Consider the following 20,585-nt stretch of genomic DNA (forward strand, 5'->3'; position numbering starts at 1 on the left):
TGCCTGAGACAGCTCCTCTCCTCTGGATAACCACCACAGTGGAGCCACATTCCAACTTCTGCCTTCAGGTTCCTAGTCTCAGGGCAGGTCCATTTACACAGCAATGACCTTGGACTGATTAAAATAAAATCTTGGCCCAAGAGTACTATAAATGTATTTAAGTCCATAAACATACACCCCAGGACAACCATAAAAATCACTTTCCAGTGTATGTCTTAAAATACTACCAAAGAGGGGTTAAAATAGAGAAGAGCTGGAGGCCACCAGTGTCCCATGCATTACAACATAATATATGTGAGCATGAGGTTAAACAGCCATGCCCATGCGTAAGGTGCATGAAAAACTGGCAAGTGGAAGATTAATTGCCTGCACAAATGCTATTATTCCAACCAGCAGCAAGAGTAAGAAAGAACGTGGCAGCAATGTTGACAAAGGCACTATTATATCTGTATGTTTTTCTCAGATTCAGGGTGTAAAACAATCCTGGAGTCACTGCTCATCCCCTTCTCCATCCAGCGCTCAGGCTGCTTCTCACATGCATTTGCTCTTTGTTTCCCCAGTCAGCAGGAGTAGCAAGTGATAAACTTGACATGCCAAATCCCCAATGTCCTGGCATGTTTTATGTCTAGATGTGAACATAAACAGGGCAAAACTAGGGCAGAAAGGAAGAAAGTTGAGCTAGATTACTCGCAGTTTCTCCATGTGCGAAGCAAGAATACCCACCAGACTGGTCAAATCTGCTAAGAGTGGCAGCAAAGTGGAAACAAGAGCTGTTTCTGAATGTACATACTGAACAGGAAAAGTAGTAACGGGCCTAAATTACAGCAAGGGAAAAAGATAAGCTAGACATTAAGATTAAAGAATGCCAAACAACATCCTGTGGGGAGACAGCTGCAGAAAAACTGCTTAAGGAAAACTGTAATGCCTCCAACAGCAAAGGTAAGGCACACGCTTCATGTCACAGATAACCAGTAGGCCTTCTGGCAAACAGTAAGGAAGGCTCGTATTTATGTATTTGTCTCTTGTCTTGCATTAAAGCTTTGCTATATATGTTAAAAAATAAAATAATACTATTAATAAACCATTTTTATGGGCACTTGTCCATGGAAGATCTCAAAGCATTTCAGATTCTCTCCTTCACAGAGAAGGGGAATCAGTGTGACAGAAACAGAGCAACTTGCTCAAAGTCATCCTGGAAGCTGCAGAACTAGAAACAGGGCCTGAACCTCTTTATTCCTAGTGCACTGCCCCATCTGTGTTCAATTTTTGCTTGAAAACCTGATCTTGGCAGAATAGGATACAGCTGTCCATAGGATATGACCCCCCCAGCACACTTGCTGGTGTGCAAACACGTCAACCAACAGTTTCATTCTAGAAGGTTAAAACAACATGAGGAGATAAGTGACTTAAATGCCATTAACAAAAAGTGTGGCGGGCCTCCAAAGTGACTAATAAACTTAATGTAAGAAATAAGTTCCCGCTGTCAGACAATAAGCAGCAGCAGCTGCTGCCACATTGCCGCCACCAAAGAATCTGTAAAACATGCAAGCGATGTAATAACCTGTTTTAAGTGGAGAAAAACCCCAGGAGACATTTTCAGTAAACCAAATGTCAAACGCTCTATCCCTACCACAATGGTAACTACATTGACACAGCATAACATACATAGGGTCCTATTAGCCGTAACAAGTTCTGAGGGTTGGCCAGACCCACTGCAGTGTATGGTGGAGTCAAAGAGCCTCCCAAGAAGCAAGCAGAATAAGAGCTAAGAAGAATGCAGCCAGACAAAGAGCATCTGGGGCCCAAGAGGGCTGTTCTGCAGAACTATGCCACTCTCCCAGCTGTTTCAGCACATTTCACATTTGCATCAACTTGCTGAAGAATTCTGGCTTATAGAATGCATTTTCCATGCAACTTTTGGAACACAAATGACTGCAACGGACAGAGAAGGCAATGTCACCTCCGGGGAGAACAAACATAGCATGTTAATTCCTACATTCTTAGGATCAATCTAATTTTTTATTTCTTTCATTTTTTTTAAACACCTTCCTCCCCTTTAGACAGACAACATGAGCTGCCTTTCATAGTTCATATGCATGTGTAATCCGCAGAACAGTGTGGTATGTGTTATATGCAAAAAATGACAGACGTCCTTATCTAATTTAAAGTTCTCAAAGCAGAAGTCATAGGAGCCAACTGGGTATAATATTAATATAAAAAACCACTAGATTATTATGCATATGGTATGACTGGTTCTTCTAATGCACAAACAGCCACCTGCTAATTACCCTCAGACAAAAAGATGTGGGGAATGCACAGCATAACACAGAAGGATTTATATAGGATGGTATGACTGTAATAGGAGTGTATGTCTATCTCATCCTTTGTCTTAACTGGGGCAATCCAAAACAGTAAAGATCCCAATTCGAAACAGGTAAGGAAATCCTTTCCTACTGGGAAGCACAAATAGTTGCTAGGTTAGATCCTGCATTGTAGAAACAAAATGCACATGATTATCCAAATAGCTAAGAATACATGTCAAACCACACAATGCCAAAGACATTTATGTCCCTCTTTTCCTACGATCCAGGTAAGGGGATGGAAAAAAAAAACTACTTTGTATGGCTGGGGAAATAACTCTCACCCTGCATTTCCAGCACATTTCCTTTTGTATTATATTCAAAAATTAGAGCAATTTTCCTATTAAGAAAAAGAAACTATGAGAAAGAGCATTCCTATGATGAAAAAGCACAGGTCCTATTATGGGTGCAAAATGCCTTAGTGACGGTTTACTGAAGAGCTCTTACCCAGAAAACCATACAATATTCCAAAAGGCAACAGTCTAAGAACAGCAGGCATTTGGTTGGCATTTTCCAAATAGATGAATGACATCTCTCTCTTTCATAAACCACAAACATGTTCACAACCCAGGGGAAAGATGTTTCTCAAGCCTTCCACATCCATTTATTGGAAAAAATTATACCACCTCCTTCCCACAAAAAGCCCAGCATTTGGAGATTTAGTTGAAGAACATAATGCACAAGAAATACTGCTACATACATGGAATAACTATCTAGCAACTATGCTTATAGCTGCATTGATATTTCCTTATTAATTTACAGGTTAAGGCATTATAGTCTGCTAAGAAAATTCTTCATTAATAAAAATAAATAGAAACAATGTTTAGGTCCTGAGTGAATCTTGACTTAACTATTCCAGTTATTAGCTTAACTAAGAAAATGCATACTACACAAAATTTTAAACAGTTGAAATTTCTGATAAAAACACAAATTGTTTTTAAACTCTAGATTACATCAGAATACACTAAACTTAGTAGTTCTTTTCCAGAATCATTCCATAAAATGAGAAGATTTCAAAACTAGAGGAATTTTAAAACAGGAATCAAAATGTACCTATCAAGATTTATGAAAATTTCTCGTTTGGTGTCACAGTAATTACAGAGTGAAAGCTCAGCTAGACTGCCTGGACAGATGTGACCAAGACATCCAGGCTATGATGCCAGTGACAAATGGTTAACTGATAAGAAGAAATGGAGAGGGCGACAGACTGAAGAACAGGTCAATATCATGCTGTCATGAAGCCATTTGAGAAACATAATTAATCTATTACTCACCTGGCGTCATCATTCATTGTACAGTGGTCAATAGGTGCCATGAAGCTCACCAGCTTGCTATGGACATGATACCTGAATAATGCAGGAAATAAGCAGGCAGCATATTAGTAACTATTAATGAAAAGGAAATGTTGCTGCTCAAATAGAAACGTAACGGTGTCTGAAATGCAAAGCACTGGCTTTCCTGGTGGCTGGTATCTAATGACTCACTAGTTGCAGTTGGCAGTTCCTCCTCTCTTCCCTCTTCCTCCTTTCTTATAACACAGATAGCAGAGTAATCAGACGATATGATGTACTGAATAGCTGACTAATAAGCAAATCCCTGTTTATCACAGCCAGAAAAAGGATGTACAGCATCCATGAACTGCATGTGAGTACATAAACATAACCCTTGACAGACAACCCCGAGAAGTCAGGGACAGAGAAGCTCTCTGTGCATTCAGCCACCCCTTCAGCTGGTGTCTCAGTTGCCTTCTGGAACTTGTGCCCAAAGAGCCCGCTGCAGGAAAGAGAAGGCTTAGGGCATCAGAGGCCTCCTCACAGCATCTGCCTCCTGTCACTCTTCCTGCTTGTCCACTGAGCTCCAGGGTCCCCAAAGAATATCAAAATCCCACTCTGTTAGCCACGCCCATAGTTGGAAAGCTGCACCCTGAAAAACTTACAGATAGAGCGTATAAAACCAGGCAAAGAGGGAACAGGACTAAGACCTGTGCCAAGAAGAGAAATGGTATGTCCAAAGATTACTGAAGCTGTACTTCACCTCCAGGCATGGGATCCCCCTCATGCTTTCCACACTGGACTAGAAACTTACAGCAGTTTTTCATGGCTTATATTCTAGGACTGGACATATACAATTTAACAGGGTACTGAAAAACTCAGAATGAGAAGCTGGCTTTAAATGTTGTGTCGAAGGGTACAAGATCCCCAACCAATGGCTTTCGATGTATACCACCGTGATGGCTAGTCATCTGAAATGGTTTATCCAAATTGCTGCTACTTTTAGAGCCTTACAAATAGCAGGCAAAAGGATTTAAAAACATTTGCCCAGAATCACCTTTCCATTCTGTTATCTCTGTAGTTCCTTTTGTTTGCTTATGCAGGAACTTTCCCTGGAGGAGACTTTTAGCTCACAAGAATATTTCAGGCTGGCTCTCCAGGCCCAGGACATACTTACCCTTACACAAGGGTCTCTCTGCACAGTCAAGGCTTTGTCACTTATAATGGAAAAAAATGCCCAGGTCTAAGGATGAAAGGATCCAGAGAGGGAACAGACACAGCACCTCACAGCTAGCACTGCTTAAAACAATGTATCTACAGGCTGAACTGTGAAATAAGGTCACTTACCAGATACTAACAACTGATACATTCATACACATCAAAGTTTGTCCAGGGACAATCTGAAAGGTGGTAAGGACACTTATCCATTTTCATGAATTCTCAGAGACTACTTGTTTGGCCAGAACTATTCTCATATTTTTAAAATCAGGACTTTCAAAATCCCAGTCTGGCAGATATGAAGTGTTTAATTTCATTTATAGAAAGAAACTCATGCTGCAGCAGCACAGGAAAAGAAATCAGTAACAAAAAACCCTCAGGTACACACATCGCTCCTCTGCATTTACCTCAAGCAAAAGCCCATCCTAGTGAGGGAGAGCAGAAGTCAGGGCACCTGGGCTCTTGAGCACTGCTGTACAGTTTTTAGAAAAGCTCACTTCCTCTCTTGGGGCCTCAATTTCCCTACCCATGAAGCGGATGGCTCACCTCACTGCAAGACCCACCACTTTTGAAACCACTTGGAGATCCTCAGACGCTACAATGGCCTAACATATTTCATCCAAAGACATTTTAATACTAGAGATATTAAAAAGAAAGAATTAGGGAAACAGATGAAATCAGTACTTGATACCTTGCTTTCCAGGACCTCAAAGAGCCTTACAAAAAAAAAACGCTAAGCACTGCACCCCCATTTTAGAGAGAAAGAAAGAGAGGAACAGAGAAGAAATGATCCACAGAGACTATTCTGGAAAGATGCTGGAGCTTAACTGCATGTTGATCAAAAACACAGTCACTGACACATTTCTCTTTTACTGGTATTTTCCCTGAAGGGTCAGTGCAACTTTTATTTAGAGAAGAAAAAAAGGTACCCAAGATGTAAGAGGTAACTGACATGGGGAGATAGCAGATCTCTCAGGGATGCTGGCGCGCGCAGATTGTGCGCAGTGAGAGACTGTCCCATTATTCCTCGAGGTTTACGAGTCTGACTCAGTTGTGTGATGTTGTCAGTAGTTTTGACTGAATCATGAATATATCCAATTATGCCTGATGCTGACAGAAAAGAATATTGATAGTCAATAATTACAGGCTTTTCAGGCCAACAAAGTAGCTCTTCCCTCTTTTAATAAATTATCTTATGACATCTATCTTAAAAATTGCTATGCCAGGCCTGACCCAGACTGACTCCACTGACTTGCTATCAGATGTCATCTAAACTCACGATTTATAGTTTACTCACAAAAGGATGGTTAATGTTGCGGATTTTTCAGGAAGCGGAGCAGCTTTTCAGCATGCCTCCCTGCCACAAACACCTCCTCTGCTACAAATCATGCAGTCACGCTAAACTCAGGGAGACTAATGTATCTGCTCTGCCAAGGAGGGGGGGAAATAACCATCCTCTCCACACTGCAGCCTGGACGACTCTTCCAACAAAAATACAATGGGAGAGCTCAACTCAAATTGAGCCAGGAGGCAGAACATGAAATGCAGTGAAGCTAAATAAAGCTGTGATGAGATTTATAAAAATATTTAAAGATTAGACATGAAATTCCAGTCAGTGGGAAACAGACACCTACCTCACTTGAGGTATTTCTGTAGTATTCCCTACAGGTTGCTATCTACCCTTTAATCAGTTAAATATACATACCGCACAAGAGCTGTTTAAGGGCTTCCACTGCAAGTTACAGCCCCAAATCACCCGGGCACATTGAACATCTCTCCCCGGAATTTTATTAGACCAATGGGCACTCTTGTAACAAGTCTGGTCAACACAATACTCACAGGTTGTATCCAACCGACCTCTTCTAGGCTCAAAGAACTGTAAGGCTCCCAGTGGATGCCCTTGAGCAAGATACCTGGTCCCAAAAGGCAGGAATACTACCAGTGCAATTGGCACTAGCACAAGGCAGTCAGATTTTATCTACCAAAACCCAAAACTTCTGGTTTCTGGTTCAAATTGTCACCCACCGGATTTTCCTCCCTTTGCTGGCTTTTCTGTCCACTTTCTTCTTTATTTTGCTTCGTAACTTCTGAATGGCCAGCCACTGTCTGAGGAAAGCAAAGTGAAAGTTATGCGACTGTTAAAACAAGCAGCCGAATACTCATTAGGTACATCGGGGCTTAAGGCCCTTCCCAGTTCTTTTACCTACTACAGCTACAAAAGCAAAGGAGACCAAGAACAGGTATGAAACTTGAAATGTCTGGGGTGCTGCTTTTCTCCAAGAATATGGTATTTCAATAATAAGCACTTTTCCTCACTCCAGACACAAAGGGAAACACAGACCAGATCAGCTGATGCCAATGACGTGATCACTAATCACCAAGAATATTCTATCTGCAGGGAAACCCACAGAGGACACACAAGCTTGGCTCCATTTTTTGTCCATTTTGATTACTGACATTTTAAAGAATCTTTGGAATTAAAAAGAAAAATTTTACTAAATCTAAATGCTAAAATCTGTAAAATTGTCTCTAAAAGTATTGTTCTTTTGTTTCAGCATTGATTATTAGAATGACTTCTATTTTGCATATAGAAAGCCCATAACAGAATAGATGGTCTGCCACATGTTAAACTGATTCTTTAAGTGAGATAGGTTATGCTAACTTCATGAACAGAATTACCATGATGCAGTAGATGCTCTGAATTTATTTCTTCCCTCAGCTTTGCAAAGCATATTGAAAATTATAAGCAAGTATTTCTCTCCACTACACCTCTGACTATTAAACCTGGCAAATCCCAGCAAGGAGCCCTATATAATGCTCTACCTATTACTGTGCAAAGCTTAAAAAAAAATAGAGAGAGAGGAAAAGCAATAAACAATTTTAGAAAGTGCTGTCTGATCCCTACCTATACTTAGAAGGCAGAGCTCAACTTCTCAAACAGAAAACTTCATCAAGCCAAAGAAGTTTTCAGCAGGTGAAAACTTCTAGTTACGTAATATATATATATATATATATATATATATTATATAATTTTTTTTATGAGAACGAGCATCATCTTACCTGATTTATAGAATGAAAACCCCACATCAAGGAAAAAAATCTAGCAAAATCCAATTACTGCAATCTTAATATAATCTTAATTACCGTAATCTATTTTATTGTAAAGTCAGATAAATGTACAATGTAATCACCACTTAAATGTAATTTTGTCTATATCATGTTAAATTATAGTGAAGAGCTTTCCATAATATTCCAGACATACACAAAATAAATTTGACACATTGCACTAAAATTTGGGTAATACTTTACAAGAATAAAAGTTATTTCACCAACACAAAATTTCCTAATGCATTTTTCCCCCTCTTCATACACACACCCATAGCACTTTTTCAGTGGAGAGCCCTATTCCAGCATTTTCAGCCTTTCACTTTGCTTTCATGCTATTCTAAATTATAGCCCAAGGCTATTTAAATGTATCCTGTTCATTAAGTGGTATCTGGAATATTTTTATTTTCTTATCATAGAATTAAAGTGAAAAATAAGAGCCTCTCTGCATAGAATTATATTTTATCTTATTTTTGGCAAGAATAAAACATTCCCTGATGCTGTTTTAACTGTATTTGTATCTTTTCTCGCAGCAGGGAGAAAGCATACACAGGAATTGTTTTAACTGATCTCACTACAGAAGGTTTGCTCCCCTAATACAGTGAGAAATCAGAGCTCATAGTGATAAAATGCCAAACTTCAGCACCAGGTGTCAATTTACCCAGTCCCTGTTTACTAGGGTAGGGTAGGACACCCTTTTATGTGTTTGTGCCTGCTGCACAAATCACAGAAAGACAGAAGTTTCCAAAGTCTGGTAAACTCAGATTCTGGTAGTGTGATTCGTAACTAAGGAGTATGCTACAGAGAATGACTCGCTTGATTATGTCACATTGTTTTAATCAGTTCTTAAGCAATTTATTAAACCCAGATGTTTCCTCCAGAGTCATTCAAAATTTGGCTTCTACAGTGAACAGGACTGGAAGTGCAGAAGTAGCTGTGCACTTCTGCATGGGGATGCAGCGCTGGGGTGAAACTAGCAATGTTGCAGACAGCTTCCCACTTACCTGCCCATTGCTACCTGATCGTTGGGGTCCAGTGAGCTGGTTTTACGCTCAATAAGTTCTCGAAGAAGCTAGAAGAGGAAAGACAGTCTTATTTAAAAGTATGGTAAACAGAGATTAATGCAAACAGGTTCATGGATTTCTCAGAAGACTTAAGAAATTAGCTGCCAGATTCCCAAAGCAACCCGTGGGCCACAGTTTTTGAAACTTCCTTGAAAACCTCAAGCCAAGAACCAAAGGCCTTTAAATACTTTCTCTTCACAGAAAAGTTCTCCAAGGGATAACACATGAATGACAAGAGCAGAGTCAATGGCTCTAGAAGTGTCCAACCAATGAGGTAAAATCCTATGCTAAAAGTGTAAATCACTGTAGGCTGTCCCCCTCTTAACAAAACCCCCCAAAGAACATGGGACAGGAGCATAACACTGTAGGCTGCCTGGAAAATTATCATATATAAGCTGATTTAAAATGAATCAAAAAATAGTACAGTCTTCCCTTCAATATATCGCAGTTCACATAGGTGACATTCAGCATCATGTCATTCATGATCTAAAAGGTTTTACAGAGCCAGATGGGCACAATGAAGCAGCACTGTGGTCCAAGCACGAGTCCTACACAGAGAAAATAAAATGATGCTTAAAGCCTAAGCAAATGGAAAGGACCAGAAGCCACCAGTGCCATGGCCTGCTGGCACTGCAGCAACCTTTTGAGGTCAGCACCTATTTTTCAGAAGGGCTTAACAGTGAAGTTGGATGGTAATAGTTAAAACTTTGTAAGGAGGCTCCCAGGTATTACCAGATATGCCCGCTGCTCGGCAGCTGCTGGTCCCCGGAAGGGAGAGGGAAGCACCCAGCTCCCTCAGAGGCCGAATGCCTGACCAGCCCCCACGGGGAACGCCGCTCAGAAGGGCCAGGCGTGGGGCACACATCTGAATCAGCCGCTGCGCCCCACGCATGGGGCCGCCACTCCTCGCCCAGAGCTGAGGGGTTTGGCTATTCTTCCCAGACCTGTACTGCTCCTTGGCTTTCAGAAGGATAAAAAAAGGCCTGAACTTTCAGAGCTTGTGTACCTAACTCCCCTTGATGAGAGATGTAACATGGAAACACGTGAGAGCTACAGTGAAACCAGTACAGTGTCCCCCAGGCCTCACCCCATACTTCAAGGGAAAGGGGGGACTGAAACACTCCACAAAACAGAAGCCAAGCACTGCTAGGCAGTAACGCTTACTGTGAGGAACAGCCCAGCAAAATGCTTTTTACTACTAGAGTAGGAATACTCAAGCAGGCTTTTTTATTTCTTTTCATGTCCTGAGGGCTGGGTTTTGTCCTCTTGTCTTGCTGCAGCCAGGGGATATTGAGAACAGCCTTTCTGGACGCTTAGTGAGTGTGGTATGTTTATCACCGCTCACTGTAAATTGTACACAGCGTGTCTTGGGTGTTAGCCAACACAGTAACACAGAAAACAGACATAATCCCTCCCAAACTGAGGTGCACAGACTTCTAGACGTTGTCATCTCACCAACTAGAGAAGCTACAGCTCCAGCCCAGAAAGGACTTAAAACAGCTCCAGGCCTGGAGCTCAGAGCCCCACAAGGTCCATGAGGATGCTGGAGTTGGGAAAAGAGGCATGGCACTCTTCCTCTAACCTGCATTTTTGTTCAAGCAGGAGAACGGGACTGCAGAAGTCTATCACGGTAGAGCAACAGTCACGAGAAACAAGGCTTGGGGAGCAGCCACGGTCCTGGCTGTTGCCCTCACCTGCCAAAGACAGCATGCACAGGCAAGGCACAGGACCAGAAAGAAGCTGGCAGCAACTGGAAGACAGCGACGTGGGGACAGAAATGCCAGCTCAAGCGAGACGACAGCACTTCCAAACGCAGCCTGCCTCTCGCCTAGGCCTGCGCCGGAGCATGGCAGCAAGTGTGGCCCCCGCAGCGGTGCCTTGGCACCGCACCCTCAGGGACTAGCGGCCTCCTGCCACTCCTGATCACCGAGCACACTGCTGAAGCGAGGGGAAAACAGCGTGCACCCCTCAAAAGGAAAAACACCATAAGAGTAGATGGCTATTGCTTTTATTTAAAAATAAAAAAAGTACATATTAAAGACACTCAACCAGCAGAGGAAATATTTATACCTATCCACATCTTTCCCCTCCTTCAAAGCATATATCATAAAGGAAAAAAAGAACACAATTAAAACTCTCTGATGACTCTCCTTCCCCCCCTATTTGCTTATTTTTGGAGATTACCACCACACTGATCACACTTAAAAATTCCAGCAACAGAGGCCACTGGTTTATTATCACTAGAAAACAGCAAGCTATTTCTCTGCCCTGTTTATCTGATTGATTCCCAACATCTTGCTGGCACACAATCTATCAGTTTATCTCTCCCACTTCATCACAGTCACTTCTGGCAGCTAAATACAAGATCCAAATCCAGTGTTACACAGACATACGACACAGTAAACCTGTGTAACACTGCTACTCGGCAAACAGCTGCCCTTAAGGCTAAGCAGAAATGGGATCTTGGTTTCTAGTCAATATTCTGTCAAAAGCAAGGTGGGAGGGAGAGTTTTAATAGCAGCAAGAAACGGTGCAGCTAAGTTTTAGCAGTTTCATCCTGTACCAGCAGTAAGACATGTTTACTGTCTCTTATCTTGCTTCTTTGGTGCAATGCATGGAGAAAACTGCTGAGTAGGAGTAGCAGAGGCTAAGCCATGAGAACACAGTAATGTCACCAGACATCCTAGATCTGTCTGGGATAGATTCCCCAGCTTGAACTTCAAGCACAAAGACTTTGCTACCAAACTACTTCAATTCCCAGGAGTCTTGATCAGCACACCTGGTTGATTCCTCACTCAGATACTTTCTGAGCTGGTCTACAAAGGTCTTATTCTTTAAGATGAGACACCACCACAGCAACATACATCTGTTTAATATTAACAACATTCTTCCAAATTGCAGTTTCATTTCTTTCTCTGACTCTCTCAGTCAGACTAAGAGAACCATGATGTTCAAGACTTATTTGGCCAAACACCCAGGAAAGCACCTTTCTCCCTATTACAGCATCCCACGATCAGCTGGAGAGCACTACTTTGTCACCTCGGACAAAAACTCCTAAAAACAAAAAAAAAAAAAAAAAAACAAAAAAAAACCCCCAAAAAACTAAGCAACAAGATGTTTTCAGTAGGATTTGTCCTTCCTTATGGCTCACCAAATCCAAAGACTGGTAAGACTAAAGCGCACCACCAAGATCTTACTACTATGTCCACCCTGGCTAGAACAAGGTGTGTTTGTTAGGGCAGGTTCCTACTGCTGTACTTGGGAGGTGGGCAGGAGTTTGTTGGACAAGACCAAACTCCTTTTGGCAAGGCACGATGGCTGCGAAGGGTGAGAAATTGAACTTGCGCCACTTAGGAGGCCAAAGCAAGGATCCCATTATTTGCTGGGGGGCAGCTCCACATACAGAAGATCCTCCAACCAGAATTAGCAGGGAGAAGCTTTGTGCAACTGTATGAGGTGAAACCCTGCACACAGCACTCTTCCGAGCTAACTGGGCCACCAGCAGATCAGCCATTAGTTGAGGCAACCACCGGTTTGTTGACCTTGGGGGCAACAGTGAAATGCTCTTTCAACGCAGTGGAAATGACAAACTTGGGGACAGTGCTAGGGAGCAGAGAGGGAGGGAGAAAAAGATGAGGAGAAAGGGAAAAAGAGAAGGGACAAGAGGGAAATTAGGAAATGGAAATAAAAGCTACAAAGCATCTTATTACATCTAAATAGTGTACATCTTAAAGCTGAAGTTATAAATCATGCTAACAATGGTTACTAAAATAAAAGTGGATGTAGCCAGAGGCTACCACTGAAAAAGTCAGTCTAGACCTGCCTCGCTGCCTTTGGTCTTTAAGGATTTGATTAGTTTTTCCGCTTTCTAGTTCACAGTCTTGCATTCAGCCCATGCTCCAGAGCCAGCAAGGGCTCAGGATACAGAATGAATGATAAATTCATTTACTGGGTAAAATAGCACTGTTTTCTCAACACAAGACTTAAACTACTTCCGAGGCTGTAATATTTCATTAAGCTTGGTGATTCTGGTTAAAATTTATTAGTCAAAACAGAAAACTCTCATCAGACCCCATATATTCCATTAAGAGTGATATATGGTGTCTCCCAATGTCTAATTATTAACTAGGAAGTGTAAGTAAATCACTATCAGCATTAAGCCCTGATGTGTGAAGACAGAATTTGGGTTAGGCAGTTTCAGCATCAAAAGGCTCTGATTTGAAACATATCCTTTTTCGCTTTACCTCCTTCACCTCTTCACATCTTCCCTGAACTTCACAAACCTGACCTTAGTCTCTGTGTAAACAGGCACAACCACCTACCTGCAGCTAAGTGCAACCACATCCAACACTCTGCAGCTCAACCACCACCTCCGAACTGCTCCCACCAAAAGGTGTGACCAGGAAAATAAGCTATGCACAAACCATACAACGGACAACAGTAAGTACAATAAATGTAGGCCAAGAACAGAATCTGGAACTACTCCTACTTCAAGACACACATACACAATGTGTCTGATGAAAGAGCTTCAAAAGCAGCAAGTGTCCACCTACCTCTGCTAACACCCAAGCCACTGCTAAAATTTACACTGAAGTCAATGATGTGTGCTTTCCAAAGAGTTCACCTTAAAGCGACTCCTTCGCTACGCTAGCTAAAGAGATGCACACAGAGTACATGGTACAAAATTAGAAGGATTTAGAAATGCCATCAGGGTGCTGTTCAAAGATAATAGAGATTCATTTCTTATTTTAGAGGTCAATTTTCATTTTAGAGGTTAGGTCTCATTTTCATGCACTATCTATCAGTGTTTCTAATACTACAGTTGCTGACCTTTTCTGATTTGCAGACCCCAAAGAATTTCCAGTTGAGACAAAGACCTATATATAGCTGATATAAGCCTACTGACAAAAGGCTCACTTTCCTTCACCCTCACAGACCGATTCAAATCGGTACATTGCAAAGGCTGATTTATAGCATATCACAGGAAAGAGTTTCGTTTACAAAGCTTAGAAATATAATTGAGACAAAAGAAATACTTTTTCTCTACTGTTATTAAAGCCTTCAGTAAAGCCAGTAAAGGCATGGGTCATTTCTGCTATAGTGCATCAAAGCCACCTATGGCATTGTGCAAGCAGCACTGTTGCCCTTGAATTCACCGAGTCACGTATGTGAAGAGGTGAGACACAGTCTCAGCCCGGTCACTGAACCTGTCACAGCCAGAGGAAGTCACAGTCGCACTGCATTTCCTGCACCAATAATACTATCAAACAAGGGGATGATAACATTCATTTTAAAACAATGAAAAAGCAGAACTTCATGCACTGTCTGCCACCTAAGTCTTTTGATGAAACCAAGAGAAAGATTTAATTATTTGTGGATTCCGTGAACAAACATGAAAGCTTTGGTTTGGGTTTACCAACAGCTGCCCACCTTTACTAGAACACTTTGCCACTCTTTGGCTAAAAAAACCTACTCATTTTATTAGCTTATTAGGAATTCTAAATACTTGCAAATTGCCTAGGTAGACTTTTGTCGCTCAATGTGTATTTGTTACTAGAAAGAGTAAACCATTATTGCAGTTGAAGGTCTACTCACTGTGCCCCACTACCTTTTAACAAAAAATCCTTTCAAAAACTCATGCAAATTATGTTTGTCCTGTCTCAGAGAGACACAACATTACCTGTCATGCTGGAAAAATGTGTTATTTTTAAGTCACCTTTTAGCAATTCAAAACACAGTTGTTTTTTTTAACCAAATCACTCTGGGAAACAAAGAGAGACACTGAGTAGGACCTGCCAAGTTCAAGTAAAGAAATAAGAATACAAACACCAACTGCATCTTCTCTTTCCTGGTGAAACTGCAAAATCACTCCAGTTCTGAGCAGAGAGTTGACAAAGCTGCATTTTTATTAATGTGATTTGATCACTCTCTAATTTAATTTTTTCTCTCCTTTACTCTTTGGACAGACATGGTAAATCACATTAATTTTTCCTTCTTTTTTCATATTTATACACCATGCAATTATTAAAAACAGTAAATTACAAAAATTGTTTCTATTTCAAGATTCTTTCAGCACACCTTTTACACTGCATTCTGCCTGGATGAAGAAGCAAGACATTCGTTTTCCTCTCTCAAGCTCCCTCAATAGTGGCATAACACCACCTGGATTTCCAGCAACACTGGAGAAAATTTAGACTATAGCCCATATGTTGTTTTTAAATCATCTTGAAACTTTTTTTATATTTAACTTCCTGCAATCTATTTATAATGTAAATACCTACACTGCAGGATGAAATCACTGGACAGTCTCTCTTTTTTAAAATATTTTGTTGAAATTCAGTTTTGTATAAAACAGGCATTGACTTGCCTGTTTTCTAATAACCCATTAAGAGAAGTTTCAAATCAAGCTTTAAAACGTGTTATTAACCATCTACCCAGCCATTTGAAAGATACATGCCTGCGATAAGAGTATTGTATTGCCATTAACCTGTGGGATGGTTCGAGACATCTCTTATTCACACAAAACTCTAAATGCATCTAATTAAAGCCACAAGATCAGCTGTCCATATTAATCACTCACCAGTTTAATTAAGGTAAACCAGCTTGTCAGAAAGCCAGTCTTCTCTCTATTCTTCACCATTATCGACTTTTAATAGTTCACTGGATTAGTAATTACTTGTTTATGGCATTATCAAATACCTTGGAGAGAAAAACACAGCATGTGCCCAGGAACTACTTTAGATCTACTCTTGCCTGGCACAAAAGAATAAATTTACCTCATCAAATTAAGTTTTTTTTAAAAAGCCAAACAATGTATTTAGACATATGTACAATGCAGAAGAGAAATAAATAGCTAGAAGTACCTTTACACGAGATTCAGGGTTGGAAGTTCATTTTGTGGTCACTCAGATTAAAGGGGGAATTCTGGACAAGAAGCTACATAAAAAAGTTAGCAAGATCTCTTACCTGCTTTTAAACACACACCTTTCACACAGAATGTGCAGGTACACACAGCACCAGCCCTCAAAGTTACAAATCCTAAAATCAAAGTTTTCCACAACATCAAATCTTTTGCTAAAATAACTGTGGTATAGATAAGGAATGGAGCAAGCCAGTCCGTCGCTATTTAAATGCGCCCACCTCCAGAGCCTGTCCCAGATTTCTACCAGTTCTCTCCAGCATTGCGCAGCAGTGAGGGATGCCTGGCCAAGGGACACTCGTCCGCTGCACGACTGCTGCGCCTGACCACATCGGGGCTTCCTTGAATGTCCCTCACCCACCTCGACGCAAGATTTATTTCTGGAAGTTGTGGTGATCGCAAACAAGATCAATGACTCTGAGTTTTTACAAAAAGCAGTGCACACAAACCAACTGAAACCACGGGGAGGAGGGAACAAGCGTGCGGGGTGGGGAAAGAGAAATTATGTATATTCTTAACTCTCCTTAGGCATACCTGCTGCCACCAATGATGAACATTTGTTCTGGGAAGAGTTGCTACCAATGGATCACTTAGCATATGAACGCTAACCTAATTCTTGCTGGAAATAAACCAATTTCAACTCTCTCTTTTACTAGAGGAGTATTTCAGCCTAATAATAAAATCTCCATTGTAGCATGTCAGACCAGCAGCTCTCTGGTAGCAGGCTGGAATTTTAAGTCTTAATGCTGCAGTATCGGCTGTAATGAATTAATGTAAATACGACTTCTAAAAATAAAAAGTCTTTTTCTCCCTTTAAAAGCATGTATGAGCCAGAATTTAGAAGAAAAGGAAATGGAGTCTAGCATCTCACTGCTGTCAGTAATGAGGATCTTTTTGAAACAGTTAAACTATTTTTATCTAGTGGAACCTAAACAAAAATCTGTTTAACTTGCATTATTCAGCTCAGCCTTACATTACTATTCAACATGGGTCATCACAATAAAAATTATAACTGCTTATAAAACAGAGGAATATGAGAAAAGGCAAAATGGGATGAACAGGGAGAGCAGAGTTAAATCCTGAATCTTCTTAAAATTCCACCAGCTCTACATGGTGAATTCGATCAAATACCAAGACCTGGACAGTAAAGGCTATTTACTCACAGAAAAAACAGAATCATTAAAAAGTGGTGGAGATAAGCAAGTTAGAGTTATCCTGCTGTCACAAACTTGTACACTTTCATCAGATCACACGCTCATTTAGTTACTCAATTTCTCTCTGAAATATACAGGAAGTTGGCTTTTTGTCCTTCTTTATCAGAATTTTTACCTTTAATAAACCATAACCAGCCATCAACATAAACTAATTATTACAATATGCTATTTAGAAAAAATGAAGAGTGACATGAAAAAAGTCTGGATCTAAATTTAAAGACAAAGCAAAAAGTACCTTTTGAGATGTATCCATGTACTTGGCAGTAAGTGTTACGCACAGAGGTCAGAGTTTCTGAGCAACCTTAGCTCTGATAATCAGAGCTGTTGCTGCTAGTTACTTCTGAAGAGCCAGTTCCCTTTGTACATTTATGTACATACATACACACATACACCACACACACGTAAAAGAGCTGCACAGTTATGACCCATCTGAAAGAAAACACATTCCCTGTATTGTCAGCACTCTATTGTAATGCACTCTACCCTTCCTGAATGCAATGTTCAGCTTCAGCTTACCACCCTGACAAATAAAGGAAAGCACTTTATGAAACCAATTTAATTGGGAGGTGACAGAAAACATAAAGCCATTTTCTTTAGCCTTATCACTGAATTGGCTGCGGCTCCAATCTCGGCCAAATCCCACTCAAGAGCAGAAATTAAGCAGGTCAGTGGAACAGGTGCCATGCCGTGTCTGTCAAGGGGCTGGCATCCCCACAATTACTCGCACACAATGAAGCAGTAATCTTTACAGATCATCTCTCCCAAGAAGCATATTGGGGACGGGAGGAGAGGAGAAGGGTGGAAGGGAGGGAGGAATAAGAAAAGGAAAAAAAAAGGCAAGAAAGGAAAATGAATGTGTAGCTGCCTCGCAGCTCAGCAGATGTCTGTGCGTGATGTACGAGGCTAGGATAAGCTGTCGTAGCCCGCTGCCAAGCAGTGGTAAGTGATTAAAGCCTCCACCAGGCTAAGCACCATATTTAGAGTCTATGGGGTTTCAAAAGTTGCACCCATTCCTTGCTGTGCTGCCAGATGTTGTTGGCTGGTTGTGCTCCTATTCACTGTGCGTGGGTGGCAGCAGTTGGTACCGCAAGTAATGCAATCTGGAACGTTTCCGGAGATATCGTACATTAAACCAGTGTCACCCATCATTCACCTCTGCAGAATGCTGAAACAACTCCAATTTGCTGCCAATTCCCTCTTGGGAAATGGCCAAGATACAGTTGTGCCTGGCAGACCCATTTGTTTTACTCAGGTGATTCTCTTCTCTCAATGACCTCTATTAGTTTAAGTTTTAATTTAGATTAACCCCAGCACCCCAATTAACCAGTGAGGGGAAAAGCTAAGCTGTGACTAGTCATAACTCTGAAATCAGAATTTATTGAAGTTAAAGTTATTAGTAGCGAAGAAGGGCCATTCATCTATTGCTGTTTTTTTCAAAGAATCTAGCATTTCATGGCCAGTAAGTACCTCACTGTACAAGTCCAAGGTTTGTCAATCACAGCTATTTCTCCTTGAACACTTTACTATTTTATTATAGTGACTTAATTTCTCTCTGTTCTTATAGTCCAGTAAGACCTCAAAGCTGGATCCACTTGCATCACAAATTTCACCTCAGTATTATCTCACTGCTGCATCAGATTTAACCTCATCAACCACCGCTGCCAACAAGAAAGGCATTCTCCCATCTCCATTTTAAAGCCCATGCGGAAGAATCCAGTATCCTCACTGCCCCCAGAAGTGCTCCTCAATTCACAGCAATACTAGCAAAGATGCTCTTATAGTAAATGCACAGACCTAGAGAGGAGGTAAGTTGGAATACATTCCCGGTTCTGAGGCAGGCTGCCTTGAGCAGATTGCTTGCAAAGCTTAAGTGTTCAACGCATTTTTAGTGTCGTCCTAATTCTGCATTAGATGAGGTCTACTGCAAAAAATTCCTTTGGACTTCAACAGCAGTAGGGTTGGAAGTGTGTTGAAAACTTTCTTGGAGAGGAAAAAAGTCATCATTAAATTTTGGTATACAGATAAAAATTACCAGTGTAATACATCTTTTGCCCTGACTCTGTACACTAAATCTCAAATTTTGAAAGTGTTCAAATGTTTTTATTTAAATCAGTTATCAGATCATAGTCACATGAAGACAGCTCTCTTCCACCGCCCTAACACTTCACTATCCACTCCAGTAACTTTTCAAATTAGAAATGTCCAGCTTTCTGAAGATATAATAGTATTTGTTTAGTCCTAGTGTTAAAACTCTCTCCATATCATTGGAGCAGTAGCAGGTCTTTTGTTCACTTACAGTGAACCACACTCCTCAACATACTGCAATTTCAGTATTTTATGAAGCTGGCACTATCATTTATTAATTAAATAACAAACACAAGGATTCCCTAGATGCAGCCTTAATATACTGGAGATAGATTCCTTATTTCTAAGAATTTTGCAAATAAAAATGAATAACTGGCCCAAATTCAAGCTGCTACAACTCCAAGAAAAGTCCCACCAAAGTCCCACAGCTTTTTCAGGCTGTTAGTATATGAGATGATTTGGGCTGAGATGAGAATAGCTTAGGTGCTTTTGAGGATCTACTAGAATTGTCATTTCATAATGGGACTCTACTCATGGAGAAACAGTCACCTTTAGATAATTCAGTAATTTTGCTCCTGTATAGCAACACTTACCAACAAGAACTACAGAGACAGATCTTATCCTGCAGCCCGAACTCACTCAGCAGTCCTAGTAAAGTCAGTAAATCTACATTCACAATGCAAATTTGAGCTCTTATAGCCATATATGGAAAGCTGAGAATTAAACTCTGAGGTACCTACAGTGATTTCAGGTATTAAGTCAAGTAACTGAGTTTCAGTGGCCAGAGAAATTTAGAGACTTAGAAACTGAACACACTAGCTCTGTAAGTATCAAAACCAAACTGGAGCCATAATTTGAACATAGATCTACTGTCACCTACCTGGTGATAGAAGTCATCATCATCAAATATCTCCTCATCTATATCCTTCAGGTGCCTGTTGGAATCTGTCTGAGGGAGGACTTCCTAGGAGCACAAAGAAAACACTGAACGCCTGCATGTGCATGTTTCCGTCCCTAATCCTGATGACATCATGTGTACCAGTTTATAAACACTTAAGATATGAAGGATTAGAGAACAGCTTCCATCATGACAAGCTTTTAAAGACTAGCAATACTCTTAAAGGCAAGATAGAAAAGCTGCCAAAGCCAATATACATTCACAATTCCTTTACTAGAATTACTAGAAAATGAATGAGAGTGTACAAAGTCTTTCTAGCAAAATATTACAGTTCTTTTTTAATGTAGTGACAAGAATATATATTGCAAGTGCCTAATTCTACATGTTCTCACAGAATTGAGTGTTTATGCAGTCTTAAATACTAAATTAATAGCAGAAATATGCTGCAGGT

At 40.7% G+C, this 20,585-nt stretch overlaps 1 protein-coding gene across 2 annotated transcripts in view; it reads right to left on the minus strand.

Annotated features, from left to right (window-relative positions):
• Nucleotides 1–20,585, minus strand: part of AATF (apoptosis antagonizing transcription factor) — a 56,036-nt gene that overhangs the window by 12,898 nt on the left and 22,553 nt on the right. For both annotated transcript variants that reach the window (XM_062592401.1, XM_062592400.1), the window contains exons 8-11: nt 20,117–20,200; nt 8,959–9,026; nt 6,875–6,955; nt 3,635–3,706 (exon numbers count right to left, since the gene is read on the minus strand). In XM_062592401.1, coding sequence (XP_062448385.1) covers nt 3,635–3,706; nt 6,875–6,955; nt 8,959–9,026; nt 20,117–20,200 — 305 coding nt within the window. The remainder of the gene's footprint in view (nt 1–3,634; nt 3,707–6,874; nt 6,956–8,958; nt 9,027–20,116; nt 20,201–20,585) is intronic.

The sequence above is a fragment of the Rhea pennata genome, chromosome 20 (assembly GCF_028389875.1).
Source record: "Rhea pennata isolate bPtePen1 chromosome 20, bPtePen1.pri, whole genome shotgun sequence".
Taxonomy (NCBI): Eukaryota; Metazoa; Chordata; class Aves; order Rheiformes; family Rheidae; genus Rhea; species Rhea pennata.